Source organism: Chanos chanos, chromosome 1 (assembly GCF_902362185.1).
Source record: "Chanos chanos chromosome 1, fChaCha1.1, whole genome shotgun sequence".
Lineage (NCBI taxonomy): Eukaryota > Metazoa > Chordata > Actinopteri > Gonorynchiformes > Chanidae > Chanos > Chanos chanos.
In genome coordinates, this window is record NC_044495.1 from 45,437,322 (window position 1) to 45,462,718 (window position 25,397).

The 25,397-nt window shown below is 39.2% G+C and overlaps 1 protein-coding gene across 1 annotated transcript; it reads right to left on the bottom strand.

Annotated features, from left to right (window-relative positions):
• Positions 1 to 4,060: 4,060 nt before the first annotated feature.
• npffr2a (neuropeptide FF receptor 2a) lies at positions 4,061 to 14,145 on the bottom strand. The gene is made up of 3 exons (XM_030782861.1): positions 13,812 to 14,145; positions 9,570 to 9,669; positions 4,061 to 4,907 (listed from the first exon to the last, which is right to left on the bottom strand). Exons 1-3 carry the CDS (start codon positions 14,143 to 14,145, stop codon positions 4,061 to 4,063), a joined length of 1,281 nt encoding a protein of 426 aa, XP_030638721.1.
• Positions 14,146 to 25,397: the final 11,252 nt, after the last annotated feature.

The window sequence follows — 25,397 nt, forward strand, 5'->3', positions numbered from 1 at the left end:
GTTGCGAAGTGTAGGCCCATGCAGTTTCTCAGAACACTTAGCTTAAAGATAAAAAAAAAATATATATATATATATATATATATATATATGTGTGTGTGTGTGTGTGTGTGTGTGTATATATATCTATATATATATAGATATAGATATAGATATACAGATATAGATATATATAGATATATATAGATATATATGTGTGTGTGTGTATGTGTGTGTGTGTGTATATATATATATATATATATATATATATACATGTGTGTGTGTGTGTATATATATATATATATATATACACACACCAACGGTCTCTCTCTTACTTTAAAAATTAAGGCAGGTACAAATTTAAGGTGTGGTAAAAGTATTTAATTATACAACTTAGCTCAAACTTGTATCAGAGTAGCCAGCAGTGTTGGAAGTAACGCTTTGCTTTGTAGTGCGTTACTGTAATTCTACTACTTTTGGTGGTAACAAGTAATGTAACTAATTACCTTTTCAAATTAAATAACGCAGTTACAATTACTGAGATTTAAATGGGCTCATTACTCATTACTTTTGCCTTGCATGAAAATATTAATGGACAATTGCAGACTATAGCACACAAATCCAGCCTATTCCCCCGATTTCCTGTTTATGATCTAACGTCGACCTTAGGTGGCGCAATGAATGAGTGATCAGCATTAACCCGCCGAATAGCCAACAGTTCAATCAATGTGATCTTGCTGTACTGGAAATATGGACATTATTTTTCCCTCCTCAAGATCAAGGACAAAAATATAGTGGTGAGTTGTAGTCTATGTGCAGGTGTGAGAACCTTATCCACACCAAAGAATAGTAATTCTAATCTTCTGAAGCACTTAGTAAAACAACACGCTTCTACAAAGCTAATCACGAAAGACCCCAGTGCTAGCGCCGGTGACCAAGGTGCAGGGGCTTTTCTAGCCATTAAAATGATCAGGAGCCAAGTCCGGGGCTAAGAAAACTGGAGCTTTTCATCTGGTTGCACGCATCTTCCAACTTTTTGTGCACTGTGCAGCGCTTGATTACTCTCCCCTCCTTTGGACGGGGGCCTGTACAACAAAGCGAGGTAACTGGCTTATCCAGTTAACTTCTGGTTAAGTTAACTTAGAGTAAGTAGTATGCCACCCTTTTATATGCAGTAACTGGTAAAGTAATTCAATTACTTTTGAAAGTAACTAGTAACTGTGACTAATTACTAATTTTCAGTAACTTGCACAACACTGGTAGCCAGTGTAACATAATGCACAGTGAAAGGTGGTGCAAGACACTTATGCAAATGTTGGTAACCAAACTATAACCAAATAGATAGCTGGGGCTTTGTGAAGCCAATCACATGTGGAGGCTACTTCCAGCTCAGGCTATATACTAGCCCAAAGGTTTTAAAGGAAAGAAATTAAGTTGAATCACAGAACAAACAAAAAGAAAACAATTTTATTACTTAATCAGAGATTTGAGGTTGAACCTCGAAGGTGCAATGCAAGAACAGACACATTATGATAACTCTTACTCAGTTCCGATTCTAGCTCTAGGATACACTGTAATGGACACAATAAAACAGTGTAATATAAAACAGAGTCCTGAAGTATTTTGTCAGCGTACTAACCAACTTCAGCTTACCAAACTAAAACTGCTTTCTAAGGACAGGTAAGACACCTGTGACTACAATGTGGTGTAAAGCCAAGGATGAGAAAATCAAACCTTTTTTTCATGGTTTTTATTGGTCCCACACACTTGTTTAATATAACATCTCAGTGAAATCAACAACACAAGTACAACTGAAAAAGAGAGCAAAAACTTAGAACAGTTACTTTGAACACAAATTTAAAATTTGAACAAAATTTAAAAATGTTCAAACAGTTTGCGCTGTGGCATGTTTAATTTATCAGTTCAGATAAAAATTTGTAACTGTCTTTACACAGTACAGTAACTTAGCATGTGAGTAATAAAATACTTTCACATGAGGACACTTCGGTGGAACTTCGTTTCCATGTCTGCTTATAAATCATTTGTAAATCTTGGGTTTTTTTGTTTTGTTTTTTTGTTTTGTTTTTTGTTGTTGCTGTTTTTTTAATCCAACTCACAATCTACTATAAGAAATAAATGCAACATTTTTTTTCATGTGTTTGTCATCATGAATGAATAAGATTTAATAAAGAAGAGGTCTGCCCAAGCTCTGACATTTACCTAGCCCTGACATTTCAAGACTTGAAATAGGCCTTTAACGTTAACTAACCATTCCTTATCCATGTTTGTACTAATGGGTCTTTACAGATTAGTTGTATAAAAATGTCTATAGAATCAAACTGGATGGATCACCACTGACAAATTAGCAAAATGCTAATGAGAATTACAGTAACAGTAGGGAAACTATCCTTTAACACACCTTGAAAGACAATTTATTTAACATTATAATCAATAATTGTTGTGAGGTGTATGATGAACTTGCAGAATGCTTGCAGAACGCTTTCTCATTGAAATCACTATTCTCATTGACTTTGAAATGGTTTTTCTTACAAGAGGCTTTCTTCATAGTTCTTAAGAATGTGCTTAGTTTTCACTAATGTAGAGAGACACCTCTGGCTTCTGTTGTTTCATCACCCATCTCCTCCAATAATGCCCTACAGAGCCTAATCTGTTTATATTTGATAGTTATATTTCCTCTGTGTGTTGTATTAAAACATTCTGTAACTTTTTCACATCCACCTACTCAGGGAGGCTTTTTTCATGTGTCTTTCATCTGTAAGTGATAAGACAAAATGATTATATATAACGTTGACTTTGCTCTGGAAATGCGTAATTACAGTGTCTATCTACAACGATAACACCTGCCCACTACACTAACTGCAGAGAAACTGGCAGAAAGTGCTACACGTCAATCAAGCTAATCTCCCTTCCTTGTGAGCTTTTAGAGGTTTTGCTTATGTGTCCATAATGGAAGCAAAGACCTTTGAGTGTAACTAGGTTCCTTGGGACCTGATTGCTGCTTTCAAGTAAAGGTGTGAAGGAGTTTTATTTCTGAGACTCTGTCCATGTACCCTGACCTTGAGATTCATCATAGACCAAAACTTCAAAGTGACATTTTATGAAGGACAAATATCACAAGATCTTGGCATTCAATAATGGCACCAACATGGCTATTTCAATAAGACTAACCTCCTCCCAACAAAAATCTCCAGCTCCTCTCAGGACTCTGGATTTTGAGTTTAAAAGGCTGTTACTGGTTGCAGCTAACTTTCAGAAGCAGAATTCTTACTTGTAACCTTGCAGTCTTTGACACTGTCTGGTGAATGATTTGTTGAGCTATCATGTTTCATTCATTGAGGTCTCTGATCTACACAATGCTTAAAAGCATCATGCTCATTTTCTTCTTTTTTGAAAGTTTGTCTCTGTGTCCAAATGACCCCAGCACTGTGCAAATTTGAAATTACATTCATGTCAGCTGACAAGGAACATACATATTAATTGTGAATTCATTTTGGAAAGCAGTATAAGGATTCTAGAATCTTTCAACCTTAGCATTCAGCAAATTAGCTTCTTGAGATATGTGCTTCTTTTATGTTACATTCAATCCATCTGTAATTGTCAGAATTCTGCCCTGTTGGCCCACAGTAAGCATTGCTGGTCCACAATAAAAACTCAAAAGCCCCTTGATGTGCCATTTTATTCATCTTGGCTAAAACAATGTATTGATGACATATAGGTACTGTAGTTGTTAACTCCCAGTAGACTCAGGGCTCTTATACCATCCGAAAATCTGCCACGGTTCCAACATTGCCACAAGTCAGAGTCATAACTACTCAAGAACATCAAGAGCTCCCACTCTGGTAAACATGGAAATATGACATATCATTACCTCCTCCGACCACGGAAGTTACTTCGTGGTCACACAGGCACGGGTCCGACCTAATGTCAAATTTTCACTAACAATTTACCCTTAACTGTATTCCATGTTGACTGGACCACAACAAACAGCTTAAAAACAACAACAAACACTGTACTCAGCTTGAATCACAAAATACATGAATGTGGCCTTAGGTCACCCTTAGTCTTAGAGAGATGCTCCCTCCATTCCACTGCTATCTGAACCCTTTTCCAGGTCCTCCATAATCAGGTCCTGCTCGTTAATGTGATTGACTCGTCTAGAGCTGTTGTTCTCCAGGCTGTTCAGAGAGATTGGTTCAGTGGAGGGCTGCGGGTTGGCAGGCAGAACTGAGTTGCCCTGAACTCTGTGCGAGTAGGTCTTCCGCCGGTGACCATGGGCTGAACAGAGCTGAAACTTGAAGACGGCCTGGAAGCCACGACGAAAGTTCTCATTGAAGAAGCCATAGATGATAGGATTAACACTACTGTTGAAGAAGGCCAGCCAATGGGCGAAAGGATAAATGTAAATGTTAATGAGGCGATACTGGTGTTCAGTGAGACTGGCGTAGTCGGTCAGCATCATCAGTGTCCATAAAGGGAGCCAGGAGAGGATAAAGAGCAAGGCCACAATTAAGAGCATCTTAATGACTCTTTGCTTCTTTTTTGACACGGTGTGGCGGTTTTCATGACCAGGTTTTCCCCCGGTTGGCACAGCAGTCTTGAACAGAGTAATGCCAATTCTTGCATACATAATTACAATAAGAGAAAGGGGTGCCAGGTATATGTTGGCAAACAGAAGTGTGGTGTAGATCTTCCTCATCTCCTGGTTGGGCCAGTTCTCCCTACACCAGTAGAAAGGACTGGTTCTGTTACCATCCCCAAGATAGACACGTACACTCTGCTCTTTGGTAACTTGTAGCATGACTCCAGACGGACACATGATAGATATTGCCAGGACCCATATTATCACAATAATGAGTGTGGCTGTCGATATTGTCAGTTTTTGCTTGAAGGGGTAAACAATGCATCTAAATCTGCAAAAGACAAAACATAGAAAATACATTGTAATTTGCATTAAGAATACCAAATATGAGTTGCATCTTTTTTATGTACAAGTAAAATTTTACATTTTAGTTGTCTTAAGATTCTTTTTTGTATGTTATTAACCCTCCATTTTAAAGTTTTTCCCAATTACTAAGACACATTTTCTGGAACCATTCACCATTTTCTCAAAACTACACACACATTCTCAAAACGTCATTCTCGTCTGTACAACCAGTTAACTTTCCGGTCAAAATCAAACTTTGCCCTCAGACAACATACACAAGCAATCACAAGCACATACTACATGACTGCCTCTTAGACACTAGAGGGATTAATGCAAAAAACTCTTACCAAAATGTAATTTTTCCTCTGAAATCAGTATCTTGAGAATCAGCATTATTTTGAACTTTGTAACATCACTTTACTGACATACAGATTACCCGTACAGGGAAGACACCATCAAGAGACATTCAAAACAATACTATACAGCACCTTTACAATGTCACACTGACAAATTTACTGTATGAAGAGAGCAGAAATTTTCCAACCCTTTATTTCCAGAAAACCATATGGAATGAACAGTGATACATAGGGTAGGTAGAGTGCAATTTTGAAAAGAAAAATGAAAAAATTGGAAAACTTACAATAAATATATATACGTAGGCCTACATAACATAAACAAATGTAATTCCATACTGTAAATCTAATTACAACTACTCTGCATTGTCATCTCTTCTCTGGTCTGGATCCGGCCTCAAAATTTCATCAACATCTCAAAGGACGTTTTCCCTGGCCAGACAATGCGGGAAATATCCGCTGGTATGTCTAATCCAGCCTTGGATGGCTTCTATGGACACATCCCCACAGGCCTCCTCCATGGAAATCAAGAGGTTTTCTCTTGTATAGGGGTTTCTGTCATAAACCCTCCACCACCATGCTGAGAAAAATTCCTCTATCACATTAAGGAATGGGGGAACATGCAGGTAAAAAAAAAAGATTTGTGAATGTCGGGCAGTCATTGGACCTGGTGCAAATAGGAGCGGCATGATGGAGACTAATGTTATCCCAGATGATAACGTACTGGGACTGGTCTGGTTGCCCTGGTTCCCCTTCCTGTTGAAGTCATTGGTATGGTTGACCTAGGAATTCAAGTGGATGTGCAGTGTTATATGGACCCAAAGTGGCATGGTGGTGGAGGACCCCTTGATTACTGATTCCAGCACATAGTCACATTGCCCTCTCTCTGGCCAGGAATCTCCATAATGGCACAGTGACCAATGATGTTCCTTCCGCTTCTGCGCCTCGTTGTGAGGCTAAACCCTGCCTCATCAACAAAGTTGTACTCATGGGGCTGAGGCATCGCATCAAATTCAAAGATTCTCTACAAAAGTAAAATAAAAAATATATGTAAATACAGTGATATAAATACACATAGGCCTACTACAGTAGACTGACTACACTGCAATGAAAGGTATGCCACGCCTAATGTAAAGAACGACAATGTAGTTTACAGTAGCGAAGTACATGTACTATGCAGCACTACTGGTGGAGTGGAGAGTCATTGAATAGAGCAGAAGAAATTACCCAAAAAGCTGAACTGTACAGCTGAACTGTACATACCTGTGCATACTGGAAACTTTGGACCTTCACTCTGGTAGTTCCTGTCAAAAGGCACATGGTACAGCTGTTTTGTCCGTAGCCTGTTATGCTGAAGGATATGATCAATAGTGGATATACTGATGCTATCAACACCCTGAAGCACCACCAGGTCTTCAATTATGCACCTCTGAATTTCCCACAGCCTTATGGCATTACTAGCAATGACCATGTTGACAACTGCAGTTTCTTGCGCATCTGTCAGTAGTTGCTGCCTAAGCCCAGCATTACTGTGGAGCTGTAAAAACCACAGCGAGACCACAAGTTCCAAGTATAGTTACTATCTGTACTGGCACTACAACATGTATACATGTATTACTGTGACACTAATGCAAAGTACTTGTTTTCTCACCTGAAAGTGCAGACAATAGATACAACAGTGAGGCGGCTCAAGTTTGGATGCACCCTCTGTCCAGCTTTCCTCATGGTCATCCCATGTATTAGAACATTATGACCAATAGTTGCACGAATTGCATAAAAACAAATTGCCTTTGTAGTCATCTTGGTTTTCTTCATCCTTGTCCTCTTCTGCTTCATCTGCGTGCTTGACCTTCACCACCCTTCTGATGTCTTTCGACCTCTGCACGGTTAGGATCCATTGTTCTAGAGCACGTACAAACGAATGGCCCTATTTAGAGGGATCCTGTGATTCTGACTGGTGTGTCACTAATTTAGTGGCTTTGCGTTTACACCTGGGGAAAGGTGTGTTCTTTGAGTTCAGATGATAATGACTTGAGTGTATTGTATTGGTTGCATGTGTTTGCTGAATGAACATACAGTGCAATGAATGATTAATTTGGAAACTTTTGCATAAAAAGTGTTGCAAAAAAGGTTTTACGTATACACACTTCTGTGAAAACATGTAAATAGTGTTTACAGTTGTGAGAAAAGAGGCAAGGCGATAGGTTTTGTTGCTGAGGGAACCAGTTATAGTGTGCCAGCAATTGGGGAAAAACTGTAATAACATATTTTTCTCTTCATCCAAGTATGACTCAGCTAAGGTCATCTTAACCCAGAGACACACCAAAAAGAACATAGAGCGACAAATTTGTGTATTCTTATCTGAAACCGAGCCATTCATTCCTGGACACTCGATAGTCTTCCTTTTGCGAATGTGACAAACATAACCAGTCTGGTAAAGGAGAGTCTTCCCTTGGGGGTACAAGCAAAGAATGCAGAGACAAAAGAAGAAAAGACAGCTGGAAAATGTCAGCTTACTGGAGAATATATGTGGCTTGATTTCTCTGGTCTGAGTCTCATGATTTAGTGCTAATATGAGACTAAAGTATTTTCAAGGCAATTTCTTTTGTTTGTTTTTTGTTTGTTTGTTTGTTTGTTTTGTTTGTTTTTTGCTACATTGTAGTTGCATTTTTAAAAAAATCAGTAAAAATAATTTATCAGAATTACAGTTTTCACATTGGACACATTATTAAATTTGATGTATCTGCTGAGTTGACCCCACAATGCTTGTAATGCTTGTTAATATGCAGTGACTTTCAAGGAAAAGCCAAGAATGATTTTAATCAGACATCAGCAGCTATTTGAAGAAATATCATGGATTTGATATGGTACATATGACCACTATATCCCATAATCAATAAGTTATGTGGAGATAAGTTATGTGAGTATGAATTACTTGTCATTGAACTATGAATTAAATGTTGAGCAGAATGATAACTGAACTGAGGGCAAGTGAGTCACTGTGTCAGCTGTAGCTTACTGCTGCAGAGTCACAGAGGATGTAGCGGATGAGCACTGCTTCCCTTCAGAAAAGAACATTGTCCCCTGATGACTACTGTACAAACAATTAATACTACACCATGTGTTTGAGGCAAAGCAAGAGAGAGGTTTTATTTTTATAATGACTTTGGGTGGCATACATCGCCAGAGCTCAGTGTTTGAATGTACAAAACAGAGACAGATGTACCACAGGATAATAGCAGACACAAACACCCACACACACACACACACACACACAAAAACACATACACACAGGCAGGATTGTTGTTTCCTCCCCTCCACAGACTGAGGTGACGTGGCAGTGACGTCATAAAGCTTTACAGCCCAGCTGTCCAGTCCAGGGCCAGTGGACAGGGATTCCCCTGAGCAAAATCAACTGCCAACCGCACATGCTGCTGTTCTCTCAGAGACTCTTACATCAAATACCCCTCACATGGCAAGAGGCCAAGCCTGTCTCATCCACTAGCCAAGGACAGAGAGACTTACAACCACATCTTCTCCTCACAGTCGGGCTACACAAACATGCATGCATTCTGCATGGTAATAGAGTACTAGAGTACTCTCACTCAATATAAAGATTGGCTACAGAGTCTGTATTAGAGAAATTACTGTTTTCCTCCATCTCACATTTGTCCCCTCCACTCTTAAACCTCTAAAACTGATTAGCACATAGGATGCAAAAGGAATAGGACAATACAAATGTTATCATGGTACACCCTAAGCCTGTTTAAACACAATAGTCTCATACTGGACAGTATTTATGTATTGAAAACACAGGGATAAAATCAGACTGCTAAGTCACTCCTGTGTCCCGTGGTTCATGGGTGTTGGTTCATACGATCATAGCTACACTAACCGATGGGCAAGCAGACAAATAGTGCGTTACTCAGCATTCATTCCATAGCTTTTGTGCTTTGAATTCACGTTTCCCTCTCCGTCTCTCCCATAACAATGGGAGGAGAGAATGTTAAGAGGATGTAAGACGAGGCTTTCCCCGACAAACTGAGAACACAAGCTCAGAGGAGGTTAACAAGACATTCAAGTGACAGGCCATCAACCAATTTGAAAAATCATAGCTATAATCTCTGTCACACTCACATCCTCCTCCCCCTCCATAGCTCTCCACACTGACTACAACTCATAGAATGATACTGAAAATCAAGGTTCACCCTAAAAGGGTCATATTTGAAGGGTGTGCCACTTCCAACCACGGCAAGAATGTCATGATGATGTTAAGAAATGGACCAATACGTTACCTGTCCACTGCTATGGCAACCAAGGTGAAAACAGAGGCTGAGACGGAGATGCCCTGGACCATACCACTCATTTTGCAGACCATGCTTCCAAAAGGCCAGCCTGTGGATGAGGAAGGAAAAATGTATCTGAAACAGTGCAAAAGGATATCGAAGCACTATGGTGAAGGAACACAAGCATACTAATTCAGGGCACAAACACAGATACTTCAGGGAGTCTCTGTACTTGACATAGCAATGTAACATGAACTGGATGAGGGAAAATTGAGATCAGATTCGCAGACATGGGGGAGGAATCACAAGAAAAGATAGGAATTATCAGAATGTATCTAACTAAAAGCATGGCCATTTTTTAAACCTTTTTCTTTGTCAGATCTAACTACCACCAGAAAGCCAGCCAGTGCTCATAAAATAATACAAAATGCCTGCAACAACCCAGGTCTCAAACTAATGTAACACATTTTACCTGGAATCAAAAGACAAGGCCATCTAAAACCACAAAATTTTCCAGGCTTCCTAAGCAGTTCAAATGATGGTTTATTTTGTTTTTTACCAATCAAATCAGTAGATGAAAAAATACTGTCCTCAAATGAACAACAGTACCTGTCCATATCTAAGACCTTTATAAGCCTTTTTTTCTTACAAGCCATGATAAAACAGTCAGGGCCAGTAATAGGAACACTTATGTTTTTAACCAGCAGAACTGAATTCTCAATTTTCATGGGAGGAGTTAACTGACCTCATCTTAGAGGGAGGGTAATTCAGGTGAAGCATTGGTTAATAGTTCTCAATACCAAACAACTCTCTGAACATCAAACTTACACTTAGTCGAGAGCAGAGAAATGAGCCAAGATGCAACAGCACAGCTGGCAACTGGAAACAGCAAGGTCTAGCTGTCAGTGCTGAGATTTGCACCTGAATGCAATGCCATACATAACTGTCCACTGAGTTGCAACTCAGTATGGTGTCTATCATATTTGGGAAGATATAAAGGCTTAAGACTAAGGTCTAAAGCATTTATATTGGCAAACGAGCAAAATCCATTTTCGGTAAAAAAAAAATTTAAGAAATAAAAGGCAAAAAAAACAAGAGTTAAGAATGGGTAATATGAATAAAATTTTAAGACAATGACCTTATCGACTTACCTTGTTCAGTGTTATTTTTTGTGTGTACAGACTGAAAAGGCACTTTTGTTGAAACAATTGAAAGGAAAGCCATGCATTTGATCAGCGGATAAAGTCTTAAAATAACACTTCATAGCTTAGAGCTGTTCCAGTGCCTCATCATAGCTATTAATTAGAATGAGTATGAGCAGTATCTGAACAAAAATGAATGACGTATCTGGTCAGAGCACAACACAGCAATGAGAACAGGCTATTCACAAACCTTGGTTTCTGTGTGATAATTGGCCTTTCCATAGATAAGTACTGAGTAGTATGACACATCATTCATTTCAGTCTTAATTAACCTCATTAAAACACCAGTACTGCCTCTTCACTCAGACTTCTTTTTATGTAATGTCACAGTTCTATATTGTAACCTTCAGTGCACTCACTGGAGGCTATGTTAAAACTTGGAGCCATAATAACAATGCAAAACACAAAAAACAACTAAAAACACATTGGCATCATGAGAGTGACACACTGAAAAGAAATCAGGGCATATTTTTGTCTTATGTCTCCAGAGACTGAACACTTTCCCTGACTGAAAATCTCTTGACTGGGTCACTGAACATGAATGGGATGATCTAGGTGCAGGCTGACTGAAATGACCTTGGTAGTAACCCAGTCTGATCTCTGATGATCTGAAATGACCTTGGTAATAACCCAGTCTGATCTCTGATAATCTGAAATGACCTTGGTAATAACCTAGTCTGATCTCCGATGATCTGTGATGAAGCAGAAACTGACTCTGATCATTTTTATCTTCTGATCTTTAAACTGCTTTCATTTTACCTTCTTGTTCAGTCACTTTGATGTCTTCCTTAAAGAATTTACACTGACTGAGTTTACAAGGTTTAATGAGGTTGTTGATACCCACACTGAATAATGAATACTGGGGCATTCAGAAAAGGGCCAAATCACTCCAAATCTGGACATTTTTCAACCCAGATTTAAACAACCCACCACAATGCCTTCTCCACAATCAAATTTTGCTGAATCTGCCATAGCCGAAACTTAACACACTAAATATTAAATTATTTAAATTGTTTCAAGGTGGTCTGAATACACAAATGGCCTCTGGTATGGGCTAATTAGTCATATTTGAATCTACAGTTAAAAACACATTGAAGAGAAGAGGGTTTGCAGAGTAGCCAGACTTTTTTCACCTGTTATACTGTGTTAAAACAGAGTGCTCCCCCATGATTCACTATGTAAAGTTTTAATTGCTGTGAGAATAAATATTGTTGAGGGGTTTTATTCCAGCTTGACACATCTCCACATCATTATTTTGATTCTTTCCTTAATAAAGACTATTTCATCTGGTTTGATTTTGTCTCATATTTTTATTAATTCATATTATGTGATGATTTATCCCATTTCCTACTAATAGTTCTTCTAATCATAGAAGTATGCTTTATGTACATTTAGTTTATTTTTTATATTTCAGAACGCTTGTATGTGTATTTGCTCTTCTTCTCTTTCAGGAGAGTAAATTCCAAAAAGCCCGATGGCAGGGTAATGACGCGTTTTGACACTTGAGGAAGACCATGATGCCCTCTATAGCTGTGGGTGCCTATAGACCTTTGTTCTCTTTCTCTCCTTATCAGTCTGTTTGGCCATAGGTGATGGCTCGTCTCCATAATTATGAAGAAACCTTGTGGTTGTGAATACAGGACATCAGCTGAGAAGAGGAAGATCCCTGGACAGCTGTATAATCCTTCGTTTCTTTTGCTAAAGGCACTTTCTCTTACCTCTCTTTCCATTCTTACTTTTATTTCTACTTCTACTTGTACTCTCTCTCTCTCTCTCTCTCTCTTCCTACCAACTCACTACCAACACTTTTTTTCTCCGTTACTGTCTTTTTACAATTGGATTGTAGAGAAACTCTCCATGCTTTATTAAATGTTTGGATTCTGGTTGACTCGGGTTGACTTCTTATACATTTTTATGGGTGTAGGATATACAGCAGGTTTCCTACATTGGTCATGGATGGTTTCCAGTACTCATGTGGAGATGATCAGCTATTTCAGAGAAGATTCTTAATTCAGCCTTTGAATGTCTCATATATGTACAGCAGTAGGGTCTCATATCTGTGGATTTGACTGCTTGGGATAGAGGTAAAAAATGCAATAGGTATTTTCTGCCTCTGATTTCAACAAAAGTCACTGTGTCCAGGTGTGTGTGTGTGACTACAGGTATGTGTGTGACTACAGGTGCTGTTGCATGAATAGCACTGTATTCTACACAGTGCATTAACAGCACTATAATGACAATGAGACAGTTCATGGGGTTCTTTTTTGTTTTTTTGTTTGTTTTTATGACTTTTTTTTTTTTGACTGTGTCATCCAAGGTTTTTGGTTTTCAGATTTCCGTATTGAGTTGCCTAGATCTGGGCTTAAAGCCCAGATTCGTTTTGCATACTCATTGCAGGCAGTAACTGCACAGGGCTGTAATTTTGCTGTAGTAATCTAGATACGAGCGACAGAAGGCCGTGGGCTGCCATTTCTGTCAGTGTGAGGAGAAACAAACAGTTCCTTTCAGTCATCATCCAGTGACTTCTTGCACTGCCTAAGCCTTTAGTCACAGCCTGCACACAATTCTGTCCATCTAGAACATTCTTTTTCATAGACACCAATTCTTTTTTTTCATATACACAAAAAAGCAACACATAAGCCTACAGAAATGTCAAATGATCACTTTCCACTCGCCTACACGGAGCATGGCACAAAATAACCACAGGTGGGTAATGTCACGTGTTTAATATAACCACTGTTTCCTCTGTGCATAGCATAGGATTCCTTTATCCCAAGTCACAGCTGAAGTGCAAACAGTTACTTATGCACATCTACGTCCGTAAAGATGAGTTTTGGCCAACAAATGTATGTTTTTTCAGGTTGTCTACATTTTTCTGTGTTTTAGGTTCGGGTTATATATGAAGCATTTCTCAGTAGGTATTGACACATCTTTCATGACTAATAATGTCTACCTCCCTCATGGCAAATTCCTATTCAGTCAGCTGAATTCTACCATCCAGTGAAGATGCCTGTGTAAAAGGCAAGAAGATGTGAAGTGTGCCACTCACCTGTTATGATGTTGTCAAGAAGAGTTGTTGGCATGCAGAATATCCCGACAAGAAGGTCACTGATGGCCAGATTAAGGATGAAGAGATTAGTAACAGTGCGCATATTCTTACTCCTCAGCACGATGAAACACACAACTCCATTCCCAACCATGCACACCAAGAATATGAGCAGGTAAGAAGCTATGAAAATAGCAGCTACAGAGGGCTGATGAAGGTAATATCCAACGTAAGTGATGTTGCTCTGAGGTATGACAGATTCCTTGTTGGAAGTATTTGGGGAAGTCCAGTTCTCACTGTCCACAAAGGTCAGGTTGGATTCTGTTCCTTTACTCATTTTGGGTCTAGGGAAAAAAGAAGTAAATGAATGTTGAGAACACAATTCTCCACCCCTCCACTATTTATTCTATCTCTCTCTCTCTCTCTCTCTCTCTCTCTCTCTGGTACTTCTATTTCTCTCTCCCTCCTTGTGTTTGTGCAGGTGTCTGGTCATGTGGAATAACATTAAGCATTAAATCCTGTGAAGAGAAACCAGTGGAGAATGATCAGAAAGTGGGCTCACTTTTTTTTAATCTTTTTTGGTTTTGACTTAAGTTACCTATTTATCCATAAAAACATATGCAAATATGTGCTGTATGTTGGGCTGTGTGTCTGCCTACCTGTCTCACTGTGTAAACGTGCGTAACGGACGCACAGTTCACCGTACTGAAATGTTCAGCCACGCAGGGCTTAAAATATTACTAATCAGTCAGTGAAGAAAAGGGAAAAAAGAAAAGTAAAGGCAATATAAAGAAGAAAGGAAACAGGCAGAAAGTATGATAGTCTGTAGTGTGTCGGTTTGTCTGCGTATGAATGCGTGTTAGTCTATATCGGAAAACTACAGGGCAGATCGAAGGGAAACTTAAAACCCCTGTAGGGAAAGTCAATAAATCAAACCATAATTATAGTGCCGCGTAATATGTTACTCGATCTGTTCTCTTCTTCAGATCCCTGTCGTGTCAACATATTTTACTGTACACGAGTGCATGCAAAGAGTCGGAGTCGCAGTCTTAACTAACTGAACATAAGATACTGAGATGTGTCGCCATCCCTCTATTCAGCCATATTACAAATTTCCATTAAGCCGGTCAAAGCAAATTACAGATCCATTATTAAAACCCATTAGCAATTCATTTTGAACGAAGTCATAAAATGTGATGTGAAAACAATGTAAGTGTTAAATGAACGCCTGGTGAGTATTTGTTGGAGGTTTGTTGCGCTCAGTCAAGTTTAATTGGTTTGGAAAAGAGCAATAACTTGGCTGTTTCTTGAATCCTACGCCTGTTGGACCCCTCTCGCTGCCTGGAGGCATGTAGCTGCAATTAGTTTCATTTGTTTTCTAGGCTGAGCCAGTGTAGTAGTAAAACCGTAAAGGCTCACCAAGAGCGGGGACTGACAGTAGCCTAAAAATAGCACAAATCCACGCTCCAACCGGTAAGGCATGTAAAATATGTCAGGGAAAGCATTACCAAAAGTTCGCTTTTATATCAAACAATACGAAGCGCAGCATTTGCGCAAAATAATCTTTCCGTCAGAATTCCCGTAGAATGTACAGCCGATCCACATGTCATTTTAACGTCAGATGTCTGTTTGCGTTCGCCTTCTACACGCGAGAAGAGGTAACCCAATAAGTAACGACAGTCCGTGATATTCAGTCGTTCCACAATTGTTATTAAGGATGGCATCCTGTAGAGATATGTTTACGCACAGTATAAAGTATAACGAATATACCCTCAGATACGGCCAATACTGGTGTCTGTTTTACAACATTAATCCCAGCAGAGATCACTTAGGTCATTTTACAAATCTACGAAACTCCCCATTGCTCGAATTGTCAAAAAATGATAACGCCGAAATTATTATGAGATGGGCCGAGTGCTACTTTCATAGATTTTATGTCTCAGAACCATTAAAGGGTAAATGGAAAAAATTAACTGTACACTGTAAAATTGCATGAATCACAATAAACTGGTCTTACCTGAGATCAGTAGAGCACCTGGAGCCAAGTACAATGGAATGTCACACTGCCTCGAGTCCTCTCTATAGCCAGTTTGGATACAAAAGAGGCAGTCATACGTTTGCTTTAATTAACTTTTACATAACTATGTAGCGTAAGCGATGGCATGATTTCGTGAGGGATGCGCATCCAGAAACATATCGGAAAACTTGGGTTCCATTTAATTCCATTTAAAAAAGTTCTCAGAGATAGTTGGCTCGACCAGTTTCACACTCGTCAACGGACACAACATATCTAACTACTTGTCACCAAAAGCAAGGGAAGCCAAGCACTGCTAAAGCGATGATGCACACTTGAGCGTCATGGGTAAAGGGGTTGGTCCACGAGCGCGACTGAGACTGTTTATGCTCTCACTGATATGACATGATGACGATAAAAGTGCTGAAGAGTGGGAAAGTACTTGATAAATCTCTCCAAAACTGATACCGAGTGAGACTTCTCTTCAGCAGCTTAAGGATGTGCTTCACATATCATAAGGTGAGAGATGTACCACTAAGGTAGTGATTGTTTTTATTTCACAGAATACATCAGAACAGCATGTTACATGAAAAGCGTGCCTGGTATTTAAATTATTTGATGACGCTTACTTATAACTCCCTTATTCAGAATTCAGGATATTTGTAAACAATTTCAAAACAGAACATTTAATAAGGCATTTTTTAAAAATCTTGATATGTCTGTAACTATAGGGGGCACCATTTACCTATATATGACTGTAAGACACTCTGAGAGATGGGGAATAGCTGCAGTCTGCAGTTACTTTTGTTTGTTTGTTTGTTTGTTGCCTTTTTTGATTAAGTATTTCTGTTGAAAATCTGACAGTAAATGAGCACTAAAACAGACTTAATTATTATTCTATCACACAGAGAGAGGGAGACAGAGAGAGGGAGACAGAGAGAGAGATCATATATATTCTTGTTAACATATGTCTGCGTACTCATTGTTCATTCAAGATTTTGAGAAGTATTTGCAATTCAAATATTCAAAGTTCTCAGTATAATTTTGTTTGGATTAGTAAACATTTTTTATTCCCAAAGAAATTTTTAAAAATGTACAAAACAAAGTTTCAGTGAAAGAAAAAATGAAAGAAGGTAATGGGAGTCAAGCAGCATTTGAGAAAAAGGGAATCAAGGGGACACTGTCAACCTCAGATGGACTGAAGACTGCCTGGCCCTAGTCCTGTTCAGTAGCGTGTGTAGGAGGGGCACATCTGACCTTGCTCCAAGACCATCCAACCCAACTGGACAGACAACCATTGTTCTCTTCAGGCAGTGTAAATTACACCCTCAGGATTTACACATGAACACAGTCCCAGTAAACATTTCACAGTCTGTCATGCCAACCTGCCTGCTGCCAATCATAATGTTCTCCCTCTGCCTTAATGAGGGTTTATGGGAAATTTTGTTTAGTGGAAGTGCAAATCAGTAACATGTTACTGATTAATTTGCATGTCTTTTCCCATTTCTAATAAGCATCTGATCAAACACTCTGACTGCTGTTGAGTGTGATATGCATTGATTTGTTTACATTACTCTCATTTAACCTTTTTATTCCCCCCCACACACACACACATACACAGGAAACCATATGATTGTATTAATTATGTACATCACTGTTCTTTTCCTTTGTAATTATTCCTTGCTTTTTCCTTATGTATCTGTGACAGTCCATCAAATGTCCCAATAATAATAAAATACAAGTTGAACGAAACTGAACCAAAACATCAGTTTACCTTTTCATTTGCACCTTAGAATATACATGACCTGTTGTTGTTGTTGTTGTTGTTGTTGTTGTTGTTATTATTATTATTATTATTATTATTATTATTATTATCATTATTCAAGAAATTTTACCTCTTTGGTGTGTCCAATTCCACATGTCTTCTGTGCCAATGTGAGACTTACGGTTGCTTGTGTTCACATGTGCATTGACATACAAGGCTCCCAGGGTTTCTTTTGACTGTCAACATTTCATTTCATGTGGAGGCCAATGCTATTTCTGTGGATTCGGCCGTAAGCATGCGCATGCCCTCTTGACGCTGAGAGTCGCTGAAATGGGGTGACAGGGAGCATACCCTGCCGGAACACGGCTGACTGTGTTCTTAAGGATGTCGGAAGTAATGCAATGGATGATTTGAACACGGCTGCACAATGTAATTTACAGAAAGCTATGCCATACAAGTGCTTTAAATCATAGTCTTGTAAACCATGGATTTTTCAACTGACTAATATTTGAAGCGTAACCACACAGTTGAAATAATTAAAACCAGAATTTGGACCTCAAATACAGCATCTGCACTCATTCCATAATGTTCAAACATGGTTCAGCCTACTCTGTCTCTCTCCCTCCCTCTCTCTCTCTCTCTCTCTCTCTCTCTCCCTGCTGCACTGCATATCAGCAGTGTAGCAATGGTCGTAGTCGTGCTAATACCCGGCATAACAGCACTCATGTGATATTTCTTAATTAGAATTTTACACACACGCAGGAACACGAACAAACGCGCACGCACACACACACACACACTATGCACTCATGCATGCACACACACACACACACCTTCATGATGACTAGTCATGATAATGTTAATTGACATCAATGTCAGACTGATTTAATGGGCTGATGGCATCAGATCTGCGTGTCTGAGTGACAACAGAGCCATCTCACCTGAAATGGACAGATTAAGTGAGAAGAGGAAACATGTCTAATTACAAAAATAATAATATAGCAACATTATAACTATAATAAATCACAACACTTTTGCCTTTGATACCTAAGCACATTTAAAAAAAAAATATATATCTACTTTAACTCAAGTGGAAATATAAATGGAGTACTCTTACTTTTACTGCAGTAATATTTTACCGAAGGTATCTCTATTTTCACCCCAGGACAGGACTTCTGTCATGCACAATTTGTCAGCCGCCCTCTACCCCAATCATAAACAGTCACGTTCTGACCACAGGATGGCTGTTGACCAGGTACTATTTGGGTGTCAGATCATTTGCAACACAGCAGTGACACCGGCATGACAGTGACATGGTAGTGGGAGTCACACTGTCATGAGTGTATCAGGCATGAGTGTGTGTGTGTGTGTTACTTCCTGGTTTGTTTTATTGACTCTTGCCCACCTGTTTCTGGTTAGCTCATTTAGTTCTGTGTATTCAAGTCTCTGTTTTCTCCCTGGTGTTTGCGAAGTCTTGTGTTCTCTTCTGGAAGCATTACTGAGCCGTGTTATACTTTTGACTATGCTGTTTTTTTTACTCTCTTTCCTGCTTGTTTGGACATCGTCTCTTGGATTCTCTGTGATATTGTCTTTACCCCTTGTGACACCTATGTGCACAGCTGTGAATTTGCAAGTCCCTGTTTCATTTGAACAAGGCTCCATTCAAGGTGAAACCAGCCCCTCTGGTTTCTTATGGGAGCTTGTGTCAAGATCATTCTTCAGCACAATCATGAGGAAAACCATAGGGTTGTAGAAAAGAACTTGTGTGAGGTTGGACCCGAGCAGCATGTGACCGTCCCATCAATGAATTGTGATTATGTGGAGATTTAGGCATTTGGGGCACTGGTGCCCAGCAGGCCAAGGTTGATGGAGGTAATGAGATGGAGTGAGTGGAGCTGTCTGATGATGAGCTGGAGTGTGTGGGGCTGTTTAATAATGAGGTGAACTCAGCAGTGGTTCAGAACAGTCCCCATAATGGAGTAGACAACCCCCTGGGCAGAGCTGAGAAGAATGGAAGAGACAGCTAGAGAAGCTAGACTGATACCATCTATTTTCCTGTTAATAGAAACATGAGCCATGTAAACAGATGACTCTGACCAAAAACTGCAATTCAGCAATTTCAAATTTAAGGTTCCAACACTTTTATTACTCTTATGTGTATTTATCAAAAATAAATATACAGTGCGGAAGTTTTCCGAGCAGAACCAAGAGGTTTCATCATAAACATCCCAAAAAGTTATTTTCTCCATCATTTCTGTCAAAATACCATATTTATAGTTCCTGTTTGAAGCATTGTAATCAAAACTGCCCATACTGGCAAATTAGCAGGTAGGTACGAGCCAGTGAGCAGGAAAAATTGTACGTTTACAATAAAAATGTGAACACCTGAAAAGGATAATTATTCATTCATTCATTCATTCATTTTCTAAGCAACTTATCCTAGTTAGGGTCGCGGGGGGTGCTGGAGCCTATCCCAGCGTTCAAGGGGCGAAAGGTGGGGAAACACCCTGAACTGGTTGCCAGTCCATCAAAAAGGATAATTAACAGTCCTCTAAAGATGCATCAGTCATTGTTAAATATCATAAAAATACAAGTACATTTACTGATCAAAAAGAAAGAATTGGACTGTTCAATCCAAATTCAAACTCATGAGTTGATTTGAATTTCAAATTTCTGTACCTAGCACAACCCAGACCCCCAGACACCATCCTGATATTGTTCCTACTGCTTCTGAAATTAAAGAACTTAAGAAAAACTACAACTCAGAGGGAGAATAATGCTATTAAAACATGGCACTCCAGAAGAACTTTTTCATTTTTAATGAGATTCTGAGCATGTGACCAAGGAGCCTTCACAAACTCTTGTTTCAAATCTGTTACAAATCAGCTCAGGCAGGTATGTGGCATGTATCTGACCTGTCATATAGTGTTGAGAATTATGTACATACACAATGCTGAAAATGATGTAAGTCTTTCCTGAAGCACAGGAAATGGTGGCAGGCACGCACTGATATGCCCAAGTGATCTCTAATCCATTGAATTTTAAGTCACAATGTCCCTTTGAGTTTACTGTCATCAAAGTTCAAGATAGGCCATTTGGTAATTGACAACTAACTGGACAAATGAGCTGTCCTTTTGTGAAAAAGAGGCTTGTGGGGTCCAAGTTTTTCTGTGTGTGTGTCTTTTGTCTTCTTTCACACATAATTAACCCAGGATGATACAATTCCTGTCTCCTAATTACCGTAATTAGGGGCTCTGCTTGTGGCATGGGGCTGTTTAGGACGTACTATAGTGTTACTGCATTATCCATGCTGTTGACACATGAGTGGACTCAGATCACATGAGCCCCAAACCCATTCACACTCCACCTCCATTTATCTTTCACAATTACTGCTGCCTCTCCATACAGCAGTGTCTCCTGCTTCCCCTTAAATACACAATGAGGTTACGTATGGATAGAACACAGGTTGTGCTATATGATTTTCACACTTTTTGACACAGGCAAGGGAAAGCACTCACTGTTCACAATTTTACATATATGAGGCAAAAGCTTAGAGGCTGTAATGCTCCTCTCAGTTTCATATCTGCTGACTGACCTGAAAATTCACTGACCAGTGTATAATGGCTTGTGTAGTGTGACTGACCTGAGAATTCACTGACCAGTGTGTAATGGCTTGTGTTTTTATTATCATATTTTTACGTGTTTCTTTCAATAACATTGGTAAAAATAAATAAAGAAATAAAAAAAATTTTAAAAGTTGATGCTATGTTTCCTAATACTAATGGTTTAGGACGTGATTATTTTGACATAGCTGTATTAAATTAGGTAACTTTGTATTTAATTAGGTATGTTTAACTGGGCAAGGTTCTGCTGTTTGTGTTTTGGTTTCACTTGTGTTGGTAAAGGAAGAGGCAGGGTTAGGGTAATTTTTTTAGTAAATTGACAATTGATGGAATATTTAAAATCACATTGATTCAAATCAGGGTTTGTATTGACACCAGTCATGGAGGTATGGAATGTAAACTTAAAACGAATTACAGGAAAAAGAATATGATTGAATGAAACCCTATTAAATCTGTATCCTCTCCAATTACCATAGCATTTTTTTATTGTAAATACAATTTTGATTAGAATACAACAGTGTTGTAGTACTCAAGTCCAGGACTTGAACTTGACTCGGACACACTTGGAATCACTTGGAACTGAACTTGGACTCGACAGTTTGCGACTAAAGACTTGGATACCAATATGTGACCACCTGTTGCGCTTTCATTCTGCCTATGCTATTGATGGAAGAGGGAAATGATGACAGGCAGATCGTCCAAAGATCCACCATCTCTGTGTCATCACCAATCAGTGCATTCTTCTCCCAGCTAAGCCTTATGTAATCATTCTAACCTGCATATAAGAAGCAAATTGCTGCGCTTACTTTATGTTATTTCAGTTCAAGTTTTATCAACAGATTGTGGTATTTTGTTATTCACTATGAACATCTGTTAAGGAGTGTTATCTTGACTCCATTCTGTTGTCCTGCCTAGGATTATTACAACATTCCAATGTTTTATGTGAAGCTCCAGCAAAACAAAAAATAAGCTAAAGAACTTCCCTCTCTCTTCTCTGGATGACTAAAAAGTTACTTTTTCACATACTCATTGAGTTTTATTTCACTGTCAAGCTGAGGCAAAGTTTACCTCTTCAAGATCGCTTCTCTGCAAAAAAAAAGTGAAAAATGACAAAACAGTGATTTTTTAACTTATTTTGTCTTTTGCCAAAAACATCAGATGCGACTTAAGCCACCAACGGTCTCTCTCTTATTTGCTTTTCATCTGGTTGTGCACGACTTCCAACTTTTTGTGTACTGTGCAGCGCTTGATTACTCCCCCCTCCTTCGGACAAGGGGCCTGTACAACAAAGTGAGGTAACTGGCTTATCCAGTTAACTTCTGGTTAAGTTAACTTAGAGTAAGCAGTAAACCACCCAATAGAAGAGCCCTATGCCTTTGTTTTGCTAAGAGAATGAAGCCATAGGGCTCCTCAAAGTAGTAAACCTCCTAATAGAAGAGCCCCATGGATTCATTCTCCTAGCAAAAATAGCAAAGCCACAGGGCTCTGCTATTAGGAAGTTTGCTACTTACTCTGAGTTAACTAACTGAGTTTTCACTAAACCTGCTTTCTGAAACAGGGCCCTGATAACCTAATGTAAATGCAGGTAACGTCATGTGTTTACGAAAGCATGTTGCCTGGTGGCTATTATTTTTAACAAATGGAGGTCCGTTGCATCATGACCACTTGTAGGTTACTCGGACGCTTCTGACATGGACTTAGACACTACTGACTCGGACTTGGACTTGTACTTGAACACTGCTGACTTTGACTTAGATTTGGACTTGAGCAGTGGAAACTTGAGACTCGACTACAACACTGCAATACAGCTTTCGGGTTCCATTCAGACTTTCAGAATAGCTACACTCTGTAAGATTTGTGTTCACCATTCACACAATGGTACTGAGTTGAATTTTATGGAATTTATGGAACTCACTTCCCGTTATATTACCTCAGTTTTTTGTTTTTTGGTTTCTTTTTGCCAGTCCAGTTCTCCACATGAATTGAATTTCACAAGTACATTTAAAAAGTGCCCCAACCCCCACCTGATGGAGTAAAAAACTAATACAATTCTGAAAAAAAAGCACACACAATAGTCCGCCCATCAGACTCAGACCAAAGCTAGCGGTCAACAACAAGAAATCATGCATACCCTCAACAAGGACTGGTATGTCCAAAGTAATTGTTCATATGGTAGTCAGGCTTGGCAGAAAATACTGATTTCCATGCTTGCTCCTCTCGTTGACTAAAACTGGATGCTGGATTCAGGAGAGCTCAGCTTCATACATTGTCCAGTTAACTGGGAAACATTTTCTCAAATAGAACAGATTAGTTACCACAATACAGAGCTGAGAGAAAATCACAAAATGAGAAGATTAATTGATGCAACATGTTTTACTTTTAGATCAACAAGAGGCAGCTAGTTGTACAGCTGATAGAGCAGCATGTCAGTTAATCAAGGAAACTGCATATGTACTAAGCTTTTTGATTAAAATTAGTCCACATTAGTAGACAACATCTGTGTTCTCTGGATCTGCGAAATCATATACAGAAACACTCAAATAAATCAAGTGATGGACTTGTTTTGCAGGTGCAGATGTAGGCTGAATGAATCCCTAGACATTTCACATTTTGCTTAAACTTCACTGAGTCTCTGCTATGTGCTGAGTGGTAAAGTGGTGTTTTGACAATAGAGGTGAATGCAGATTGCATTAGCAGACCTGGGACCTGTCAGGCCATTTGAGGAGCCTGAGGGATACAGGAGCAGTAAATGCTCTCCAGCCAGGGCAATCTTTGGCATGTCTCAACAGCACAGGGACATCAAAGTTGGTCCACTCCAATTCGTTGTCTGTCCAGGTCTGTTCAACCTCCGCCTGCCTCTGCCGCCTTCCCAAGGTGCCTTGCAGGATTGTCTTGGCAAGTGAGTCATTGCACAACATGGCCAAACCTTGCCACCTTTTCCTCTTCACCGTAGCAAGGAAGGGTCACCATGGGCCTGCCAAGGCAGTAATCCTACTTCAGACAAAGTGACTGGTTTTATGTGTGACCCAAGAAATGCACAACAGATGCCTGAAGTGCCTGTTTTCAAACGTTTGGATCTTCTCTGTTGTTACAGCCATTAGAGCCAGGCTTTCACAGCCACAGAGCAGGATGGAGACATCAAGTGTTGGGAAGCTGATGTTGTTGCTTCTTCAAATCTTGCTCAGTTTGGTCATTTTTGCAGTAACTAGATGTATCCAGATCTGGATCTGTTTGTCTGATCATTCATCTTTGTTGAGCGTGGAGCCAAGATATTTGAAAAAATCCACCTCCTCTAGTTTCTGCTTATTTGTTGTGATATCAGCAGTTTTCGGTGTGTCACCTTGCTCTTTTCACAGATAATGTCTATGCCATAAGTGGCTGCTATGTCACGTATTCTGTTTGTGGGTGCCAAATTTCTCTACTTCTCAGGTGCCAAATTTTCCGACTTCTTCATCATCATGGTCTGACGTTGATGTAGGGCTGCTCGACTACGGCAAAAATCATAATCACGATTTTTTTGGTCAATATTGAGATCACAATTATTCAACACAATTACTCAGTGACTTTGGAAACGTCATGCCTTTATTGAATGCTTTAAAAAAAAAAAAAAGAACTTCTTGAACTTTAAATATAGTTCAACTGAAAATCAAATAAAAAATAAATGTAAAAAGAATGAGATAAAATAATAAAACAAATAGTAGATAATATATATACAGTCATGAATCACTTAACATCCATGATACATTCTGTGAAATAGGCCGTTATGTGATTTGGACGTGCCATTAACACACAATAATGGGCCATTAACACACATAGTCTTACAGCGACCACAATCCATGTGAGTTAGAACACTGTCGGCTTGGTATTTCTATTACAAAGTGAAACTAAAAGCAACAGAGTGGTGAGCATAATTACCATATGTTGTTGTACTAATGTAAATAGTGCTGTGGAAATATGATGAATTTACCACCTGAGCCTTTCTGTAACTTTTTTCTTTCTTTTTTTTTTTTTTTTACCCAGCCTGTATTTGGGATGAGCCTTTAATCGCCCAAAGAGGCGACACCCCCAGCTATAATTTGAGAATTATTTGAGACCCGGCTTCTATTTGAGAATTTATGGTAGTTATGTCCCAGTTCTTTTACTTTCTGCTTATGAGGAGTGTGCAGACATTCCGAGTTCTGATTGTG